This window comes from Aquarana catesbeiana, linkage group LG13 (assembly GCF_042186555.1).
Source record: "Aquarana catesbeiana isolate 2022-GZ linkage group LG13, ASM4218655v1, whole genome shotgun sequence".
Lineage (NCBI taxonomy): Eukaryota > Metazoa > Chordata > Amphibia > Anura > Ranidae > Aquarana > Aquarana catesbeiana.
The window spans coordinates 196,529,242-196,550,565 of NC_133336.1; the positions used below are offsets into that span (position 1 = coordinate 196,529,242).

Consider the following 21,324-nt stretch of genomic DNA (forward strand, 5'->3'; position numbering starts at 1 on the left):
AATGATCGAGACTGGGAACTTGAGAACGGTCAGTTACAAGCAGAGGGTCTAGTCAAGTGGCTAGCAGAGAGTAGTCGGGTACAAGCAAGGGTCTTGGTAGGTGGCAAGCAGAGGATAGTCATAGTCTGGGTCAGCAACGAGTAGGTATTAGACGGGAAAAATACCCAGGTTTAAGCAGAGGTCGAGGTAGGCAGCAAGTAGAGAGGAATCAGGATGAGCAACGAGTCAGCAGGAGAGGAGAAAGTAGTTGGGTTCAAGTAGGAGTCAAGGTAGGCAGCAAGTAGAGGGTAGTCTGGTAGTCCAGGTCAGCAACAAGTAGGCAGCAAACAAGATAGCAGTCAGTCTTGAGTCCAGGTAGGTGGCAAGCAGAGGGTAGTCAGGCAGTCTGGGTCAAACGAGTGAGCAGGAGACGAGAGTAGTCAGGTTCAAGCAGGGATTGAGATAGGCAGCAAGTAGAGGGTAGTCAGGCAGTTCAGGTCAGCAACAGGTAGGCAGTAGACGGGACAGTAGTCAGGTTTATCTAGGACCTACGCTTTGACACCAGTAGACCCTAGACACCATTGGATACATTGTCAAAGCCCGCTAAAGGGGTTTTTGGGCCTCAAAAACATGTTTGCTGCCTTTTTGCTTTTCTGCTGTTACTTGTGGTAATAATAAGATTTTGGACTCTCAAGACAATCATTTGGCGTTCCTCTTACTGGCTCAGTTACACGTGGACTTCTCATTTTGGTAAACCTGCCCACTTTATGGAAAGCTACCAAAATCAAGCCAGTAGGCTCAACCAACGACTCTCTTCTATAGGTTAAAGATCTGTGTCCAGCACCTGGCTTCCACCTTTCCTTAGGGCTCCTTCACATGGACAGCCATGGGACATAAAAAATAGAAGGTTGAGACATTTTACCCACTCCGCCCCAACAGCCCACCTAAAGAAGGGCATGTAGTCCCTCATGGCTGTACAAATACAGAGGTGGCAATTAGACCACATGTCACATTTGGCCTACAACAGGTGGTGAAGATAAGACAAAGCGCCTGCTCCCCTGCTCTATGTGGCCAAGTCAATCACCTGACCTGAATCCGATTGATTGCATTTCACTTGCTGAAGACAAAACTGAAGGGAAAATGCCCCAAGAACAAGCAGGAACTGAAGACAGTTGCAGCAGAGGCCTGGCAGAGCATCACCAGGGATGAATCCCAGCGTCTGGTGATGTCTATGCGTTCCAGACTTCAGGCTGTAATTGACTGCAAAGGATTTGCAACCAAGTATTAATGCGAAAGTTTGATGGATGATTGTTAATCTGTCCCATTACTTTTGGTCCCTTAAAAAGTGGGAGGCACATATACAAACTGTATTAATTCCTACACCATTCACCTCATTTGGATGTAAATACCCTCATATTAAAGCTGAAAGTCTGCAGTTAAAGCACATCTTTTTTGTTTCATTTCAAATCCATTGTGGTGGTGTATAGAGCCAAAAATATTAGAATTGTGTCGATGTCCCAATATTTATGGACCTGACTGTATATACCCATGAATGCTCAAAGTTAATACAAAGTGCTTCCGTTGTCCTCAAGGGCATACAGTCATCCTGTTTCACTTGCCTTCAAAAGGGTGGGGGGTCATTTTTGGTCTTGGGAGACAGGTGCTGGCTTTTGGCACAAATAACAAAATTAAAAATATACTGTGGCTGATTACTAAGGGTTTGTTCAACCCAGGGATCCTCAAACTACGGCCCTCACAGACATGATGGGAATTTGTAGTTCCTGAACAACTGGAGGGCCATAGTTCGAAGACTCGTGGTTTACACCATATCCATTGGACCCGCTCCGCCCCAACAGCCCACCTAAAGAAGGGCATGTAGTCCCTCATGGCTGTACAAATACAGAGGTGGCAATTAGACCACATATCACATTTGGCCTACAACAGGTGGTGAAGATAAGACAAATCACCTGCTCCCTTAGAGCCCATTCACACAGGGGCAACACGACTTCCAGCGCGACTTTGGGAGGCAACTTGAACACGACTTGAGTATGAATCACAGCACGACTTGGGGCAACTTACAACACAACCTGAAGTCGCCTCCAGGACAGGGAACTTTACAAGTGGCCAATCAGAGCTTATCAGCTGTGTGTGAGAAGGAGGGGGCTGGCTGTTTAGTGGAGGAAATTACTTTCCGTTTCCTTTCTGCTTCCTTTAAAGTTGCCTCAGTATGAACAGTCATCAGACTTGGAGGCAACTTCCATTGAAATCAATGGGTACAAGTTGCCTTCAAGTCGGATTGAAGTAGTACAGGAACCTTTTCTGAAGTTGGAGCGACTGCAGTAGTGTGCATTAAGACGGATCCATTCACTTACATTGATTTTTTCATGTAGCGCGACTTGAGGCGACTAGGGGCGACTTGAAGTCGGATCCAAAGTTGCCCCTGTGTGAATGGGCTCTTACTGTCAAGCACCCTGTGAAATGCAATCCACCACAAGTCCCTTTTCAGGTGGATCTGCAAGAGCTGCCATACCTGAGAATGAGCACTTAAAGGAGACACCCAGTATACACATCCATCCATCTTCTGAGCCCCAGGTGCCCATCATATACTGGCAGCCTGAAGCTCAAACCACTTAGTTGTGCCAACGCACTCCCCATTTCCTTCACTTCATCCATTTCCAGAACTTTTTGTTGTGCTCTTGCTCACCTTTTTGCAATTATGTTTCAGTGGGTGATCTGTACAGAACAAAATGGGTGCAAATGTCCATCATGACATTGACAGTGCAGCCCACAGCAGCTTTAGAAGAGTAATATGTGCATATAGAATAATCCCAGATAATGAAAAACCCATCACGACCCCAGGGGTTGGGCAAAACGCATCAGTGAGGTGGCTTAGGAGGAGCTTGGGGCCGAGGCCATTGTGGCAATGCACCTGCTCTATGTGAGGTGCAGTGCCATTTATTGTAAATGGCACCCCAAACCAATGTATCGAAGAGCACAATGCACTGCAACACACCACAATGCACAAATTGTCTTTAGATACACCTAAGACCGCAGATGGTTTCTGCTATACCCTGAGCAGGTTATTTGATCTGATTAGAGTTCTCTGCAATGAACAGTTCCTTATCTGCATTTCAAGACTCCATTTTTAGGTTTGAACGGAGTGGGAATGTAATATTTTTTCGAGCATGAACTTGAAGTGTTCCTTTAAAAGTAACCCCCCCCCCTATTTCACTGATGATAGAAGTACGGTGCACACCAACAGCTCCTAGTATGTAATAAATGTAGAAGGGCCTCAGCCCCGGCTCCTCCTGATCCCCCCCCCCCCCCCCCCCCTCCTCCCCCTCCCCCTCCATGACTGTAAGCCATGACACCTGGAACTTGTCATTTCAGAAATTTTCTGGAAGGAGAGATGAGCATCACCCAAACAGGTCAACACAAAAAGAAAACAACGCCATTTCAAGGACATGTAATTTTTGTTTTAGTTTTTTTTTTTTTTTTTTTTTAATAGTAAACCTTTTTGTCTGCTTTTTTTATACAACAAATATAGTGAGAGTTTTCAAACAAAACTCATTTTTACGTGTACTTTTTTTTTTTTTTAGTTTAGAATATACAATAATGCATCACCATACAGCACAACAAAAGTAGATTAAATTAACTCAAAAAGGAAAAATAAAAATGAAAAGGCGCCTCAATGGCATTCTGATGTCAGGAAAGTAAAAGGAAAGAAAGGACGAGGAGCAGGGGAATAGTGGGGATAGAGGAAAGGTAAATCTGCTTTGGGAGCCTTGAAATCATCAAAAAAAATAAATTGAAAGTGACCAAGGTCCATGTCCTCAAAATGAACAAGTGTAATGTTCCTTCTACCCTTACTTAATGAACCCAAGAACTTTGACCTATCTTCAGTATATTTCTGGTACATAGTCTTCTCTTACAACCTATTTCATGTTGTTAGATTACGATATGCTGGAGGGGTCTGGTTTATGAAGCATAGAATCAGGAGGCTGTAGTACTGGTTTGTACGGCCATAAAATGTACGTCTTCTGAAATGTTGGGTAAGGTTGGTGTGTGGATATAGTGTTGTCTACTGTAGATTCATAAATTTGTATCCATACATTTCAAAGGACATCTGGCCATCTTCAGTAACATAAGGAACAACCTCATGTATACAGCTAACCGTAGATGCTACTGCTCGATGTCAGGGAGGTGTAGCAGTTGGGCACCTTTCTGATTGCTATTGGTTCGCCCTTGCTGGAGGTTATTCCCTCCTCATTCCTGTTCCTTTCCCTTCCTTGACATAAGCTTGTATGCTTGGTAAGCTAAGAGTACTAGTTTATGGAGTGCTCCACAACTCTAAAGCAGCCATTCTAAAACCAGGGTTCCATGTCACATAAAGTTACTCCAGAGGTTGCTAAGTGTTCCATTGCTTTCTCAAACTCTTTACACTTTCCACCTTCTGGGGCCATTTAGATCTGCCATTCTCAACCAGGGTTCCATGGAACCTGTGGGTTGCTAAGGGTTCTTTTAGCTGTGGCTGATTAACCTTCTATCTGATGGTGCTTGTATATAGTTCCAGGACCAACACAGCTTGCCAAAACAAGCAGCATGACCCAGGTATCTTTGGCTGTTTGTATGGTTGGCATTCTGGCCATCACTGTAAGGGTGGCATTCTTCCTACTGACCACCAATGTGAGGGGCATTTTCCAACATTGATGCTGATATAATGGTTTCAGTAAGGGTTCCTCTCAAGACATGAAAGGGTTTCTTCTGGGGTAAAAAGGTTGAGAAAGGCTGCTCCAAAGATATTTTAGCATTAGTGCGAAGTTGGATCAAGCCACCATCCTACTCTACCCATATGATGTGTAATGTTCACCATCTGGTTGACAGGGGAGAGTAAAAAGAATCCAAAATTGATTTGTCTGGAAAATCTGTACCTCTCAACCTTTTCAACACAGGGGAACCCCTGAAAAAACTTTGTCTCAGGGAACCCCTTCCAAAAAATTGCTATATCTACAACTCATGATACGTTAGTGTGATGGTCAGTGGGGAAGAATGCTCCTTACACTTGTGGTCATTGATTCCCCTTTTGGAAGCAATGGGAACTGATCTGAGAGGCAGATGTTTCTTATTGCTAGGAGGTCATTCAGCCACAGCTCAAGGAACCCAAAGGTTCAAGGGAACCCTGGTTGCGAATGGCTAGGAGGTCATTCAGCCACAACTCAAGGAATCCCTAGCAACCTCTGAAGGACCCCAAGGGTTCCATGGAATCCTGGTTAAGAAACTACAAAATACCTGTTCTCTAATGTATTTTATATCCTATCCTTGACACAGTCCAAAAGCCTTTCAGCAGTCTGAGTAAAATCACTGAAATTATGTATTGCAGTTCTTTTAGGTATCTAGGTGTAGGTCTCATTCTTACGAATGCTCAGTCAACCCAAAAATAACTGAAAAAAAAAAAACTGAAAACCCAAGAGAGCCCTATTTTTTTTTTTTTTTTATACATTTTTCAAAATTAACTATTTAATTTTTTACTTTAAGGGACAAATACGTAGGAAAGGGCAAAGCGTTTTTCTAACTAAACCTGCAAGAGTTACGTCATCTTAAATAATTGACTAATTTTATCTACTCCGGAAAATACACATAATCGTACTTTTAAGTGAAAGTAATATGTCAGGGGGAAAACTGGCAAAGTTTTACTTTATTTTTCTCAAGTCGGCGCAGCACAAAAACATTTTTAAAAAAACACTTTATCAACACATTTAGGCAAAAATTTTCCTAGATCTACCAATTCTGAATCTAGAAGGGTGAGTATACAACTGTACATGTGTTAATTTACCAAAAAAGTGCAAAGCAGGAGCCAGCCAAAATCTAAAGTCACGGCTACCTCCTGGGTCCTACGCCACGTTACTAAATCATACAAAGGAGGCTTAAGTATAGTGCATTATATACATCACTTCAACAAGGGCTACTAGGACGATCCTGAGATATATACACTATTGGCCAGCGCTATTTGGTTCCTACATGTGGAATTTGGTCTACAGTCAGGTCCATAAATATTGGGACATCGACACAATTCTAATATTTTTGGATCTATACACCACCCCAATGGATTTGAAATGAAACTAACAAGATGCGCTTTAACTGCAGACTTTCAGCTTTAATTTGAAGGTATTTACATCCAAATCAGGTGAATGGTGTAGGAATTACAACAGTTTGTATATGTGCCTCACACTTTTTAAGGGACCAAAAGTAATGGGACAATTGGCTTCTCAGCTATTCCATGACCAGGTGTGTGTTATTCCCTCATTATCCCATTTACAATGAACAGATAAAAGGTCCAGAGTTCATTTCAAGTGTGCTATTTGCATTTGGAATCTGTTGCTGTCAACTCTCAATATGAGATCCGAAGAGCTGTCACTGTCAGTGAAGCAAGCCATCATTAGGCTGAAAAAACAAAACAAACCCATAAGAGAGATGGCAAAAACAGGTGTGGCCAAATCAACTGTTTGGAACATCCTTAAAAAGAAAGAATGCACCGGTGAGCTCAGCATCACCAAAAGACCCGGAAGACCACGGAAAACAACTGTGGTGGATGACCGAAGAATTCTTTCCCTGGTGAAGAAAACACCCTTCACAACAGTTGGCCAGATCAAGAACACTCTCCAGGAGGTAGGTGTATGTGTGTCAAAGTCAACAATCAAGAGAAGACTTCACCAGAGTGAATACAGAGGGTTCACCACAAGATATAAACCATTGGTGAGCCTCAAAAACAGGAAGGCCAGATTAGAGTTTGCCAAACAACATCTAAAAAAGCCTTCACAGTTCTGAAACAACATCCTATGAACAGATGAGACCAAGATCAACTTGTACCAGAGTGATGGGAAGAGAAGAGTATGGAGAAGGAAAGGAACTGCTCATGATCCAAAGCATACCACCTCATCAGTGAAGCATGGTGGTGGTAGGGTCATGGCGTGAGCATGTATGGCTGCCAATGAAAGTGGTTCTTTTGTATTTATTGATGTGACTGCTGACAAATGCAGCAGGATGACTTCTGAAGTGTTTCTGGCAATATTATCTGCTCATATTCAGCAAAATGCTTCAGAACTCATTGGACGGCGCTTCACAGTGCAGATGGACAATGACCCAAAGCATACTGTGAAAGCAACCAAAGAGTTTTTTTAAGAGAAAGAAGTGGAATGTTATGCAATGGCCAAGTCAATCACCTGACCTGAATCCGATTGCATTTCACTTGCTGAAGACAAAACTGAAGGGAAAATGCCCCAAGAACAAGCAGGAACTGAAGACAGTTGCAGTAGAGGCCTGGCAGAGCATCACCAGGGATGAAACCCAGCGTCTGGTGATGTCTATGCGTTCCAGACTTCAGGCTGTAATTGACTGCAAAGGATTTGCAACCAAGTATTAAAATGTGAAAGTTTGATGGATGATTGTTAATCTGTCCCATTACTTTTGGTCCCTTAAAAAGTGGAAGGCACATATACAAACTGTATTAATGTAAATACCCTCAAATTAAAGCTGAAAGTCTGCAGTTAAAGCACATCTTTTTCGTTTCATTTCAAATCCATTGTGGTGGTGTATAGAGCCAAAAATATTAGAATTGTGTCGATGTCCCAATATTTATGGACCTGACTGCATATACCCATGAATGCTCAAAGTTAATACAAAGTGCTTCCGTTGTCCTCAAGGGCATACAGTCATCCTGTTTCACTTGCGTTCAAAAGGGTGGGGGGGGTCATTTTTGGTCTTGGGAGACAGGTGCTGGCTTTTGGCACAAAAAACAAAATTAAAAATATACTGTGGCTGATTACTAAGGGTTTGTTCAACCCAGGGATCCTCAAACTACGGCCCTCACAGACATGATGGGAATTTGTAGTTCCTGAACAACTGGAGTGCCATAGTTTGAAGACCCCTGGTTTACACTATTTCTATTGGACTGTGCTAACTCCAATCATCTACAAGCAAAACTTTTTTTCAGTTTTCCTTGCACATGATTGAGTATTCTGTTCAATATAATTTAAACCAAATTCATTAAGGTAAGTGAATGTTCTCTTCAAAGTGAACATTCTCTACTTCTAGTAAATCAGCCACACAGTGTCTCCAAACATCTCTAACTTCTAAGCCAACCCAAATGGTTGACCTGTCCCTAATGCATAATGGTCCCTCTACTCATACCCTAACAACCTACCCATAATAAAATGCCCTTTCGCTTAAAATTACAATATTCCCTAAATCCATAAACTTTAAACCCTACCCCCAAAATGCCAAACTAGACTTATTGGGCACTTAAGTAACTGTCACTAACATACATAAATGGACAACTGTTATAGAATTAGCCATTTTTTTTTTAATGTGAATCTGAACTCTGGTGTATGTAAAACCCTGTATACCCATGTACTTAGCTGGCATACAGTGAGATGCATTCAACCATGCCACGTGAATTGCATTTTGTCGGACCAAGTGCACATCAGCACAAGGGACTTAAAGTGGAAGTAAACCCTCCTATCATTTTCAGCCAAGGAAGCTGCCATCTTGGCCTCTGTTTAGTCTTCAACCGCCATGATGCCGCACATGTGATCAGTTATGGCACCAGCCATTGGATGGTTTGACAGTTTGATTGAGAGCACAACCAATGTGACGGTTACATTCCTGGAACGTAACTTTTTTTTTTTATAAAACCATTAAATCTATGTGTTTACTTCTGGTTTAAGGCCAAACACTTAACGTTTTTTTGTTTTGGATGGAGAAGGGAGGGGGATTGAACCTCTGTTGTATTTTATTCACAGGCTCAGTTCTCTTTGGGGAGATTTCTCCTAACGTCCTGTTAAGACAGGTAGGGAGTGGAGAATTTTCATGGCAGTTTTGCATTACATTTTGTCGGACCAAGTGCACATTGGCACATGGCACTTAAGGCTAAACTCTTAGGCTCGGTTCACACCTAAGACAGATCTGTCTCACAGTAGGGGTCCGGTGCGTGCTGGTTCACCATTCCAGGTCTGATTTTCAGCCCCAATTTTGGGCTGAATTCGACTTGAAACGAACCAAAAGACGCACAGCATTTTTCTGCAAAATGCACCGGACCTGCTGCGGCGATATGTGAACCGGTTCCATAGAGAGCCGGTCAAAATCTACTGCTGTTGCGAATTGGATGCAGGGATCCCGCATTCAGTTCACAATGGTGTGAACCCAGCCTTAATGTTCATTTTGTGTTGGAGAAGGGAGGGGGATTGAGCCACTGTTAGGTTTTATTCACAGGCTCTGTTCTCACTGGGGAGATTTCTCCTAACTTCCTGTTGAGGCAGGTAGGGAGTGGAAATTTTTTTTCGTGGCAGTTTTGCATTACATTTTGATGGACCAAGTGCACATCAGCACATGGGACTTATTGTTTGCAATGCCTAATAATAATCAAATGCGTTTTGGGGGGTTGTGGAGTACTCCTATCATCAGGGCTTTAAGTAGTCAATAAGGATGACATTTGGAATAAAGAATGGTGGGAGTGTGCAGAACAAGCTACAATAACTGGTTTAGCATTTTTTGAGTTTTTAGCTGTTAAGAGTACATAAATTGACAGCGCTACCACCCTACACTCCTATTTTAAATGAGGTTAAATACCTTGTCGGTATCCTGCGCAGAGCCTCTGCAAGCCACAGGTACACAACAGTCAAAAGAGTTGGCAACTCGCAGATTAGAATCCAATCTTTTTTTATTAAAAACGATGTTGGAGTAAAAAAAAGCAGGAACACATAAGGCCTGCATTGGCTGAAACGGGTCAACTGTTTTGTTCCTGTTTTTTTTTACCCCAACATAATTTTTTCAATAATTGGATTCTAACCTGTCGAGCTGCCGACTCTTTTGACTGTTATTAGAGTCTTTTCATAGGGATATTGAAAAATGCATTCAACTCATTTTCCTGGTGCCAACATGACAGCATACATATAGTTTAGTTTGTTGTCGTGGTCTGGCGCCAGGAAAGGAAAATTACGTTAAGTATTTGATACAATTTTCCTTCTTCCTGGCACCAATATGGCAGCATATTGATCCACATGTTGGCTGCCATAGATTGGCACCAGTAAAAGAAAAATTGCAGTAAGTTTTTCATACAATTTCCCTTCTTCCTGGCACCAAGGCAGCATATTGATCCACATGTATGCTGCCATGGATCGGCACCAGGAAAGGAAAATTACAGTAAGTATTTGATACAATTTTCCTTCTTCCTGGCACCAACATGTATGCTGCCATGGATCGGCACCAGGAAGGGAAAATTATGGTAAGTATTTCATACAATTTTCCTTCTTCCTGGCACCAAGGCAGCATATTGATTCACATGTTAGCTGCCATGGATCGGCACCTGGAAAGGAAAATTACAGTAAATATTTGATATAATTTTTTGGGGTCATAGAACTGCCTGTATCTTCCTGCCTCAATGAAAGCCGCTCCCCTTACTGTCCCAATGACAGTAGAACAATTAGTATTGGGAGCGGCTTTCATTGAGGCAGGAAGATGCAGGCAGTTCTAAAACCCCCCAAAAATTGTATGAAATACTTACTGTAATTTTCCTTTCCTGGTGCCGATCCATGGCAGCATACATGTGCATCAATATGCTGCCTTGGTGCCAGGAAGAAGGAAAATTGTATCAAATACTTACCATAATTTTCCCTTCCTGGTGCCGTTGCATGGCAGCATACATGTTGGTGCCAGGAAGAAGGAAAATTGCATCAAATACTTTTCCTTTCCTGGTGCCGATCCATGGCAGCATACATGTGGATCAGTATGCTGCCATGTTGGTGCCAAGAAGAAGGATAATTGTATCAAATACTTACTGTCCCAATGACAGTAGAACAAGTAGTAAGTATTTGATAACATTTTCCTTCTTCTTGTCACCAACATGGCAGCATACTGATCCACATGTATGGTGCCATGGATCGGCACCAGGAAAGGTAAAATTTTGTTTAGGTATTTCATACAATTTTCCTTCTTCCTGGCACCAATATGGCAACATATTAATCCACGTTAGCGGCCATGGATTGGCACCAGTAAAAGGAAAATTACAGTAAGTTTTTGATACAATTTCCCTTCTTCCTGGCACCAAGGCAGCATATTGATCCACATGTATGCTGCCATTGATTGGCACCAGGAAAGGAAAATCCATGCCGATCCATGGCAGCATACATGTGGATCAGTATGCTGCCATGTTGGTGCCAAGAAGAAGGATAATTGTATCAAATACTTACTGTCCCAATGACAGTAGAACAAGTAGTATGTATTTGATACAATTTTCCTTCTTCTTTGCACTAACATGGCAGCATACTGATCCACGTTAGCTGCCATAGATTGGCACCAGGAAAGGAAAATTACAGTAAATATTTGATACAATTTAGTGGGGTTTTTTTGGGTCCTATAATTACCTGCATCTTCCTGCCCCAATGAAAGCCACTCATCTTAATACTTGTTCTACTGTTATTGGAACAGGAAGCGAGATGATATCTCCCCAACGGGTCACAGCCATAAAAAAAAAAAAAAAAAAAAAACTTAGACTGCAATATTAACTTTTCGATGTCTAGCCAAAGCTAAAAGAAAAAGGTGAGTAAGGCTCTAGATATCCAAACCCTTTTTCAGGAAAGGAGTATCAAGTAGTTCTTGGGATGCTTTGTGCATACCCTTAAAAAAAAAGTTGGAACTCCCAGTTTATAAAAGTTTTATTCTGGATTATTCACATTTCTAGCATTGTAGATCAACCCAAGACCTCAAAAAACCCTAAGTAGCTTAACCCACAAAGCTTGAGAAATGTGTTTATTAAAAAAGAGTAATGTTATCTTAACTCCTACCAAAGCCCAAAGGATCAAATGCTAAAAAAAAAAAAAAAAAATCAATTTTGTCCTTCTAAGAGATTAAATATCCATTTGCAGTGGGTAGAAACAGGCGATCTCACATCTACAGGCATTGGCCTAAAAATGTCACAAATTTATGGGCGGCCATTTTGCCACCACATCATTCATCTTACAAAAGCTCTTCTGAACACATCAACCAACCCCAGTAATAAAAAAGAGTAACTATACACTACGCTAGATATCAAAATATGGGCACTCAATATAAATCTAACGGCACATGTAAATATTCTATTTATTCGTTTGCAATGCTCCATCACTATCGGACCTTCATTTATGCACAAATGGGTCGTGTTGCCTAATATTAACGAGTTGGTTTGTTGGTGGAAAATCACACTGCTTTTACAATCTATTGCTTATTTTATTAAACATTAATTACAAGTATAGAACGAATTCCTTCAGCGACTACAAATCTACTAAACTTCAAGGAAATTTTTAAGGGGGTAAAAAAAATGGTAAAAGGAAGGGGATGGGGGAGGAAAGGGTATAATAAAGAGGGAGGGGGGAAAAAAAATTAACGTTAAGAAGCTGTACAGTTACCATCATGATCAAAGTCAGTATTATTACAATATACTCTGACAAAAATATATTTTCATTTCATATCAATACAACAAAAAACATCTCCCTGTACTATAACCATTTGCTAACATGTCTGTACTTGATACTATATACACGTAGGTCCTGCATGTAGGCGAGGTGACATGATGGTGACAGATGACATAAAGGGCGTGGTTGACCGTAGGATGTGAAAACAGGCCTCTGTCAAATAAGACCGAGGTTTCCAGGTGGACATGTGCACATATGTGTTGATCATCTGGCTGTCTGAAGTGTTCTTGCAAGAATGAACTTCCCGTTCTGTCATTGTCAGCCATTTCTTGAGGCCACGAGAATCAGCCGATAGGCTGAACCTCGACTCAATTAAAAAAAAAAATGGCTTCCACCATTTCCTGTTTAAGCTGTATGGTCAAGACAAAAAACATCTAAGAGGAAAATCAATGCCCATACATACGTGATTATTTAAGCCAGGTATGGTAGCATGCAATGTAAATACAATGCATGGAATTAAGGGAACCATCTTCATTCTGACCCGTAACCAGCCCTGTTTTTTATGGTTCTTAAAAAAACCACAATTTCCCCTGACCATTGGTCCTTAAAAAAGTTGACCTTCCATTCAACCACAGTCGTTGCAAACCCGTTTTGACCGCATGGTGGCAATAATACCTTTTGGGATGTCATGATGTTAAAATGCCAGTGAAGTTTGATATGTCGTAGGTGATGGAGCCACATGTGGGGCAGTGGTTGAGATGGTGGCCTTCCTTTTGGGATTCCTTAGCAGAAAAAGATGGCAGATGTTGGTACTGGCCAACTGCTCGAAAAGCTTCCATGTTTGTTTTCAGGTAACCTTTTGGGAATTGGTTAGCAAAAAAAAAAAAAATCCTTGAGCAGTTAGAAAAAGCCTTTGTGTTTGCGATCACCAGTTGCGTTACCTTAAAATAGTTCAGAACTTTGGGGTTTATTTGCACAGAGTTCTTCATTCTCCTCCAATTATATTCATTAAATGTGTCCCTGTGATGGTTCACCATCTCATGGTTAATTGTTTTCACAACTGCTAGTTTTTGTTTTGCATGTGTCTACTTTTGGCTCCTTGTTGAGGGTGTTTTTGTGCCATGATGTGGAAAAGTTCTCCAGATGTATGTTCCTGTGATTAAGGCATATTGTAATACAACATGAGTATTTACATAAAGAGTATGTGTAGCCTAATAGATAGATTAGGATAGAGGTCTCCAAACTGCAGCCCAGATGCCAGATTGGGGCCCTTTGGACACTATTGCATCCACTGATACCAACAATGGGGTAGAATTCCTCCCAATGTCACAGCACATTTCCTCCCACTGACACCATAGATGGAGCGTTGTTTTTTTTTTTTTTTTTTTTTCCCCACCATTGGGACCTTTTCTGCTCCAAATGGCCACAGTCTGGCCCCTCTAAAGGACAGTAAACTGGCCCTTTGTTTACAAAGTTTAGGGACCCTTGGACTAGGGAAATGGTTTTTGCAATCTGTGTTCTAATGGGAAGCTTCCTCTCCTGGAGCTTCAACAAGGAGAGCGAAATTTCACAAGGGTAAAGGAATTTCCCTCTTAGACAGCTGTCACCATAACAGGTGTTGATATTGGGAGCTTTACACTCCCCTCTTGTGACAAAAATTTGTGATTCTTCTGTCCCGGTGACAATGGTGACCAGCACAGATGAGTGAATCCTCCCAGCGGGGACACTGAGGGCAATGAAAACTTAACAGGGGTTCCTTACTCTATCCAAAATTTTTTTTTTTTGTTTTTAAGTTTGGGCTATACATAACACTAAAACTTACAAAGATTACAAAGTTCTAATGCAGCTTGGACAAACTTTAGGGTGACCATCTTCTACCATTGTTAGAAGTGAAGGGTTGATGTATAAAATGTTTAGAAGCAAGTAAGACTTTTAAAAGGTATCTTTAAGCTCCAGTACCAATTGGCACTTTTTGCAGTAGATGTAGAGCTAACCAAGAAAGAACTTTGAGGGGCATCATAAAAAAATTGTGATGTAATCTTTTTCTTTCTCCAAGCTAAAATCCATATTGTTAAATTTACAAGACCTAATGTTATCACATTTCCCACCATAAATAATTGAGGATTATATTAGAGTTTTGCACTACATAATTTAAGTGAAATTAGTGGCTACTTAGGCCGGCCATTGACGGTTCGAATTTCAGGCAGTTCAGCAGGAACCGGCCCAGATTCAAACCATCTATGGGCAGGCTGGTTGTACCCAAGTTGACCGATTATCGCCAGTGGATGGTATAGCCCGCTAGCAATAATCACTGTCTTCCCCAGCCAGGAGAATACAGTGGCTCAGTGGGAGGGATTCCCCTTTCAACACTGTCTTGATGGGGAAATCAAACTAATTTGTTTCCTGCAACTCGTGGTTGCAGGAAATACATTTTCTCTGTGTATGGCCTGCCTTAGACTGTATCCAGGGCAAGGGATGTCCTGATGGCCCCTGGGAACGTCCTGGTCAGTCCTCAATACTTTCATAAAATTAAGTGTGTGTTTTTGACTTCCAGGAGATATAGTTGACCTACACAACATCATGAAGTTGGTCTAGGAGTAGAAAAACAAAAACAAAGGGCGCACCAGCCTCCTCACAAGATATTAAGCTCATCAATATCCATAGTGACCCACACACTGGTCCATTTTGCAAGAATCCCAGCGTATGGAAGATCATTTCCAATGGCTGACATGTTTCGTGGGTAGTTACTCTCTTCATCAGAGCCAAATCCTTTGAAAAAGAGGGTACCTGCCCTCAAAACACACAAGCCATTGGAAGGGTCTTCCCTATGCTGGGACTGTTGCAATGGACCAGTGTCTGCGGGAAACTGGATATTGATGAGCTTGATATCTTGTGCTATTTGTGTTTTATTTCTAAATTTTTTATAAGAATGGCTACTAATAAGGTACCACATGCAGGGCTTTTTTTCTCAAACAATAGGTGCTGGAACTTAACCACGGCCTTACACACCCTCCAAATCACATCAAATAGTGGGTCAGTCAAATGGTGTTCAGTCAAATTTCACAAAAACAGTAGGAGGGTCTTAAAGGGGCATTCAATACCAGGATTGCATTACATACAGAGTGCAGAGCTGTTACTTGCAAACACAGAAACCAGACTTCTGTGTTTACAAGTGATTGTGGTGAGCAGGCACCAAAGGGTCTGAGCCAGAGGTGGTGGAACTGAGTTCCACCAAGTTCCCCCTGAAAAAAAGCCCTGACCACATCCATAAATATTGCAACTTCAAAACCCATTTGTGTGGGACTTTACTGGTATAAAAGAGGACAAACACATATGAATAAAAACTTTTACTACAATTAATAAAAAGATTTTTAAGGTAACGCGCAAGGCTGGTGCGCCCTTTTTTTTGTTTTTCCAGTGTTCTTTTTGGGCTTCCCCAGTTCTCAGGAGTTCGCAAAGTCTTGCCTAACTTCAAGCAGTCGAAGACCTAAGGTCCTTCATTGCCGGAACATCCACCTCAAGCACAGGAGGTTGTTGGTCTAGGACTATGAGGGTAATGTAGGGTACCAGTTCTTGCCTAGCTTTAAGCTGACGAAGACCTCTTCCATTGCCGGAACATACACCTCAAGCGAAAGGAGTTATTCGTTCTGCTTGTTGGTCTAGGACTAGGAGTGTAAAGAAGGGTACTAGCCCCTATGTTACCCTCAAACTTGCCACCATTGGGTATCAGTGTAATGGATTCCAAATATAAATTTTTGCAGTTTGTTTTAAGTGGATATAGTGAACTAAGGGTAACCTGGTGATGATTAGACCAGTCGAACCATTTAAAAAAAAGCAAGGGAAGTCATGTGAGAAGATGGTACTGGACAACAATTGTTTTACTAACTATTCAGATCTTTCTTCATAGTATTAGGCATACTAGTGTCTTGTGAGATTAGATCATTCTGCTTCCCCTAATAGCTTGAAGAGAAAATCACTTCTAGTTTAACTGATGAGTCCATTAAATGTAGTTGGGATACTGTTTTTAAGAAGATGCCGGTTGAGTTTCTAAGAAGTTTTATCATTTAAATTAATAGTAACAATCGACGTGCACAACATTTTTCTTCATGGCAACATCTAACCTACCTCCCCTACATTTTAAAAGTCTAAAGCTAGTAGGAACCACTGGTCAATCCATCCAAAGTAGAGGGAACCCTACCAAAGTTCATTTCTATGGGGGTTCTGAAAATAGAGATGGTCCTTCGAGAAGAACTCCTTGGAGGTGTGTCTAAGTAAATAATTTAAAATTAAATTAATTTTAATTACCTTCACTTGTTACCAACTTCAGGCTTTGGGTGCGTATCCTTTAAATTAGGGAATTCTAGGTAAATATGAACTCTTTCATAAATAATAACTGTAATATTTTTGGCCTGTCCCCTAAAATGTTTTTGTGAGTACTTTAGCCTTTTAGTATTTGCTTTGAATATATATGATTTTGTTTTATTTTTTTTTTTAATCCCAAAAAATATACACATTGCAATTGGATGATTATAGTTTTGGCCAGAAATTTTTTTGTTTTAAAAAAAAAAAAAAAAGTCTTTTGGCTCAGAGTACATTTCCAAACCAACCGTTTTGGGTGTAGAAGGGGGATGTTGACCAGTCATGTTGGATTCTCCTGGCTAATGTTCTACACTGCACACTACAAAAAAAAAAATAACCATCTCATGGGAACATAGAATATCATTTGGAATAAAAGGCCAGTATTACTGGCCTTACAGATATATTGCCAAGTTGTAATGTACTTTAAAAATTACCAGGGACAAAAGGAAACAATGAATATTACCCCCTAAAGCAGAATATTTGTGTTTTACTGTTCCAATTTTTTGTAACTTCTAAAATATATTTTTTATATATATTTTTTTTATTTATGACAGTGAAATGAATGACCGAATGATGGAAGTGCATATGGTAGGTTTATCCATTTTCTGGCAAGAAGATGCAACACCGAGCTCCCTTCCCATCCTTTGCCCCCCGCCCCCCATGCATGCGTTCTTGATATGAAAGACCCAATGGTCAGGATACTGAAGGGAAAGCACAGACAAGAGACTTTGGTAAGTAACCACACTTTTAAAAAGCAATATATCATTTTTAAACATATCAGTGCATACTTCTTATATGAAAATATACACAATTGTATTTCATTGTCCAAAAAAATAAACAAATGAAAAAAAAACAAAAAAAAAAAAAAAACATTAAAAACAAAAAAAAAAAGAAAAGCGAACCAGCCAAACACAATATATTAGCTATTTTTGTTTAAATTTTAAACGCTACACTTTTGTTGAGGTTACATCTTTTTTGACATTTTTTTTGTAAATTTTTTTGGTGTTTTATGTAAATATTACTTCATGCATTTTACACCTTTTTTTAGCCTTTTGAGAATAAATATGCTCCTTTTTTTATTTTCTTCACTCTTCTAAAAACTGCAGCATTTAACTTGTAATTGTTTTTGTGTCGTGCAAGTTTCTGCCACACCCCTTAATAAAATGAGGGAAAAAATAAAACAAAAATAGAAACGAAAATGAAACTGAACAATAATAACTACTCTACAGAACGCAAAAATTTTACGAATATAAAAAAAATATTCACAATGTAACTGTCAACAGCACAAATGAGCACAAGAAATAATATTAAAAATCAGAAACAAATATTTATACAGATAAAAACAGGGTGCAGGGAGTATAATATATATATATATATATATATATATATATATATATATATAATTTTTTTTTTTAAGATTGTCATTTTTTTTTTCCTTGTCTTGAAAATTACCGTGTTTTCATTTACATGTGTGAAAAAAAAAAACTAAAAACATACGGTTCTCTAAGAACCTAATGAAGTAGCCAAGGGCCCATTGGATTATCCTAATGTCCATTTACACCATACCAGCCAGTCTTGCCAATACAATTATTCCATTTTTTTTTTTTTTACCACTTAACTGTTGTAAAATATATAAATTACTTTTGCTGCTACTTTTACAATAACCATTTTCTTTAAAACAGATTTTTTTTGGGAAAAAAAAATAAATGTCAGTAAACTTATTTTTAGGTTTCGGAAGGAGAGACAAATCTTTATATGCACATTTTGTAAAAAAAATAAATAAAATACTTTTTTTTTTTTAAACCTTAATTTTGTTGTTTATAAACTGGATATGAAGATTAAAAATTTAAAAAAATTAGAGTTAAAAAAAAAAAATGGTCTCTAGCAGAGCTGGCTACAAAAAGCTCTGCTTATGGGTCTCTTAACCCCAGATGCTTTTCAGTGCATTAAAATGCACAAATATAATCCATCGTCCTCAACGGTTTGTTGCCATGCACTGGATACATTTTTTTTTTAATGAAAAGCTAAAAAAAAGAAAAGAAAAAAAAAAAAGGAAAATTGGCTATATTAAACCTAAGCTGCTGTTCTTTTTTTGCAGGTGCAAAATACCTTCAATTGCTCTTACTGTGTGGTGCACGTAGCTGGGTTGTATACAAAACTCTACTGCTGCCACTATTTTGACTTTTACATTTTTTTTTTCCCTACAAAAAGTGTCACAGGCCATTTTACCATTCTCCTGGTTTTATGATTTTTTTTTTTGTAACATGTTGAACATTTTAAAATATTACTTTTTTTTTTTTTTTTTTTCCCTACAAAGTGTCACAAGCCACTTTACCATTCTCCCGGTTTTATGAATTTTTGAACATTTAAAAATATTATTACGGTTAGGGGTAGCCCGGTTTGACAAATACCATCCCATTCAAACCTACGTTCAAAAATGTTGTCTTGATTTTACTGGATTTTCATATTAAAAGTAGCAGCAAAAAATAGTTTAACCCCCCTGTTTGCAACCGTTATCACTGTTGGCGTGCGGTCACGACAATCACTGGGCTGCTATGGTTGCACATGGACCCCCAGTAAGCGTAATATATCCTTTAATTCCAAGCCTTCCTTTCCAGAATAGAAGAAGCTTAAAATATAAAAGATTGAAAAATGTATGATTTCACTTACGAAATTAAAATGGTGGGGGGCACAAGCTTAGGCTTCCTTTTTTTTCCCCACTTGTAAATGGACGCTTTGAGATCCCTATGTAGGTCCTACAGCGCATCAAGCTGTGCGTTCTGGGGCATCAGCTAACCCCTCCTTCGAGGCTCCTTTTCGCTAAGTGAAATCATAGACTGAGCTCGTTCCACCAAAATAAGAATACCGCATTTAAAAGAATAAATATATATGTATATATTATATATATTTGTTTTTTTTTCTTTTTGTTTTTTTTCTTTTTGTTTTTTATGGTGGCAATGTCTGCATTTTAGAGAGCTCCATGGCTTGCGGTGTTGGCGGGGGGAGGGGGGCTTACAGTGCAGGCATACTTCTTTGTATCTGATATGTTTGGTGGTTTGTAGGCTGAGTTGGTATCTGGACGGTTCCTTCTGCCTGACCCTCGCTGATGCAGACCAGGGGTTATACCCATGTAGGAAACGCAAGCTTCAGGTTCGGGACTGGGGGGGGGGGGACGGGGACGGGGACTACTTGCAAGAGGGAGCAGAGGAATCGAGGATTTCCAAGGGTAAGTCTCTTGAATTTGAAAACCTAGCTACGTTGAGGCTCCAAAACCAGTTTTCAGATTGTCAATGAGGGCCTCATCTACGTGGCAGTTAACCATTTTTATAGATACAGCATTGCCGTCTTCTGCAGCTTGTCCACCTCGGAACTTAAAGCTGCCCCAGCATTGAGTGGCCCCGTAGCAGATCAGGGCGGGGGGGGTTGCCATGTAATGTCAGTGTGGTGCAAAGGAAGGAGATGGAGGTGTTTTTTTTAGCAGCTGTGCGGTTAATGAGACGTGAAGGATAAGCGTTGGAGGGGGGGGGGGGGATTTTTTTTTTTTTCGGTGCTGTACTCGGCAAAGTTTTCACAATGCAGCCATGGAGTCTGGTGCCACCTGCAGACATTGCCCAAAGCGTTGGACTAGGAAGAATGCCTACCAAATACTAAAGCTATATCTCAGGCAGTTAATGATAGGTAACCCACCCTACAGCATTAGACCTCACTGGTGACTTAACCCGCCCCCACCCAATCCGTCCCACCCTCCAGAGCAGCACCTCATCCTTCGACTCGCGTTTTCGGCGAGCAAAAGAACGAAGCTTCGGGGTGCTGCCGAGGAGCCAGTTATGTTACCCATGCGTCAAGCCGCATGCGCTTTACAGACGGGCTATCGCCCTCTGCTTCGGCCGAGGGTCTAAGGAGCCCGAGAGATGAGGTGTAGTCGGGCCTCCCATCTTCTCGGTCGTTGCCTTCAAAGGAGCTGGCGTTGCTGCTGAGGCTGTCGACGGGAGAGCGGCCGGTAGCATCGTGCCGGCTCTGGTGGGAGAAGGACGTCAAAGGGGTGCCCGTGTTCCGTTCCCGGTTAGGCGACGGCGGCTCCTTCTTGATGTGGATGTTGGGGTTGGTGTTGACCGTCAGTGTGGCAGTGTGCGATAGCTGACCTCCGGACCTGCCGGGAGAAAGGTTGAAGGAAAGAGACAGACGTAAAAAAAAGGTGGTGGAAATAAAAGGAAGACAGAAACAAAATTACGTGCTCGTCTTAACGCTAAGCATTGCTGTTCTCTCTAACTATAAACAGGTCACACTCCTTTGCTTTGTCAGAACCACCTGCTGGGAGCTACCTTCCACACACATCCCCGTCCGCCTGCGGCGACTCCAACCATCTCCGAGTGACCGAGTGACTTTAATGCTGTCGGTTGCCAGGCAACTTCCAGAAATGGTCCAAAGTGGCTATGTTACTGCGGCACCTTAATTACGGCTGTGCGATCCCGACCGAGCTAAATATGTGTTTGCGGGCCGGCGTGCACAATGGCTGTTACGTAATTGTTCACCAACGTCCTGC

At 40.8% G+C, this 21,324-nt stretch overlaps 1 protein-coding gene across 8 annotated transcripts in view; it reads right to left on the reverse strand.

Annotated features, from left to right (window-relative positions):
* Positions 1-19,688: 19,688 nt before the first annotated feature.
* Positions 19,689-21,324, reverse strand: part of MEF2D (myocyte enhancer factor 2D) — a 266,321-nt gene continuing 264,685 nt past the window's right edge. For all 8 annotated transcript variants that reach the window (XM_073610216.1, XM_073610214.1, XM_073610211.1 and 5 more), the window contains one exon: positions 19,689-20,931. In XM_073610216.1, coding sequence (XP_073466317.1) covers positions 20,607-20,931 — 325 coding nt within the window. In that variant the 3' untranslated portion in view covers positions 19,689-20,606. The remainder of the gene's footprint in view (positions 20,932-21,324) is intronic.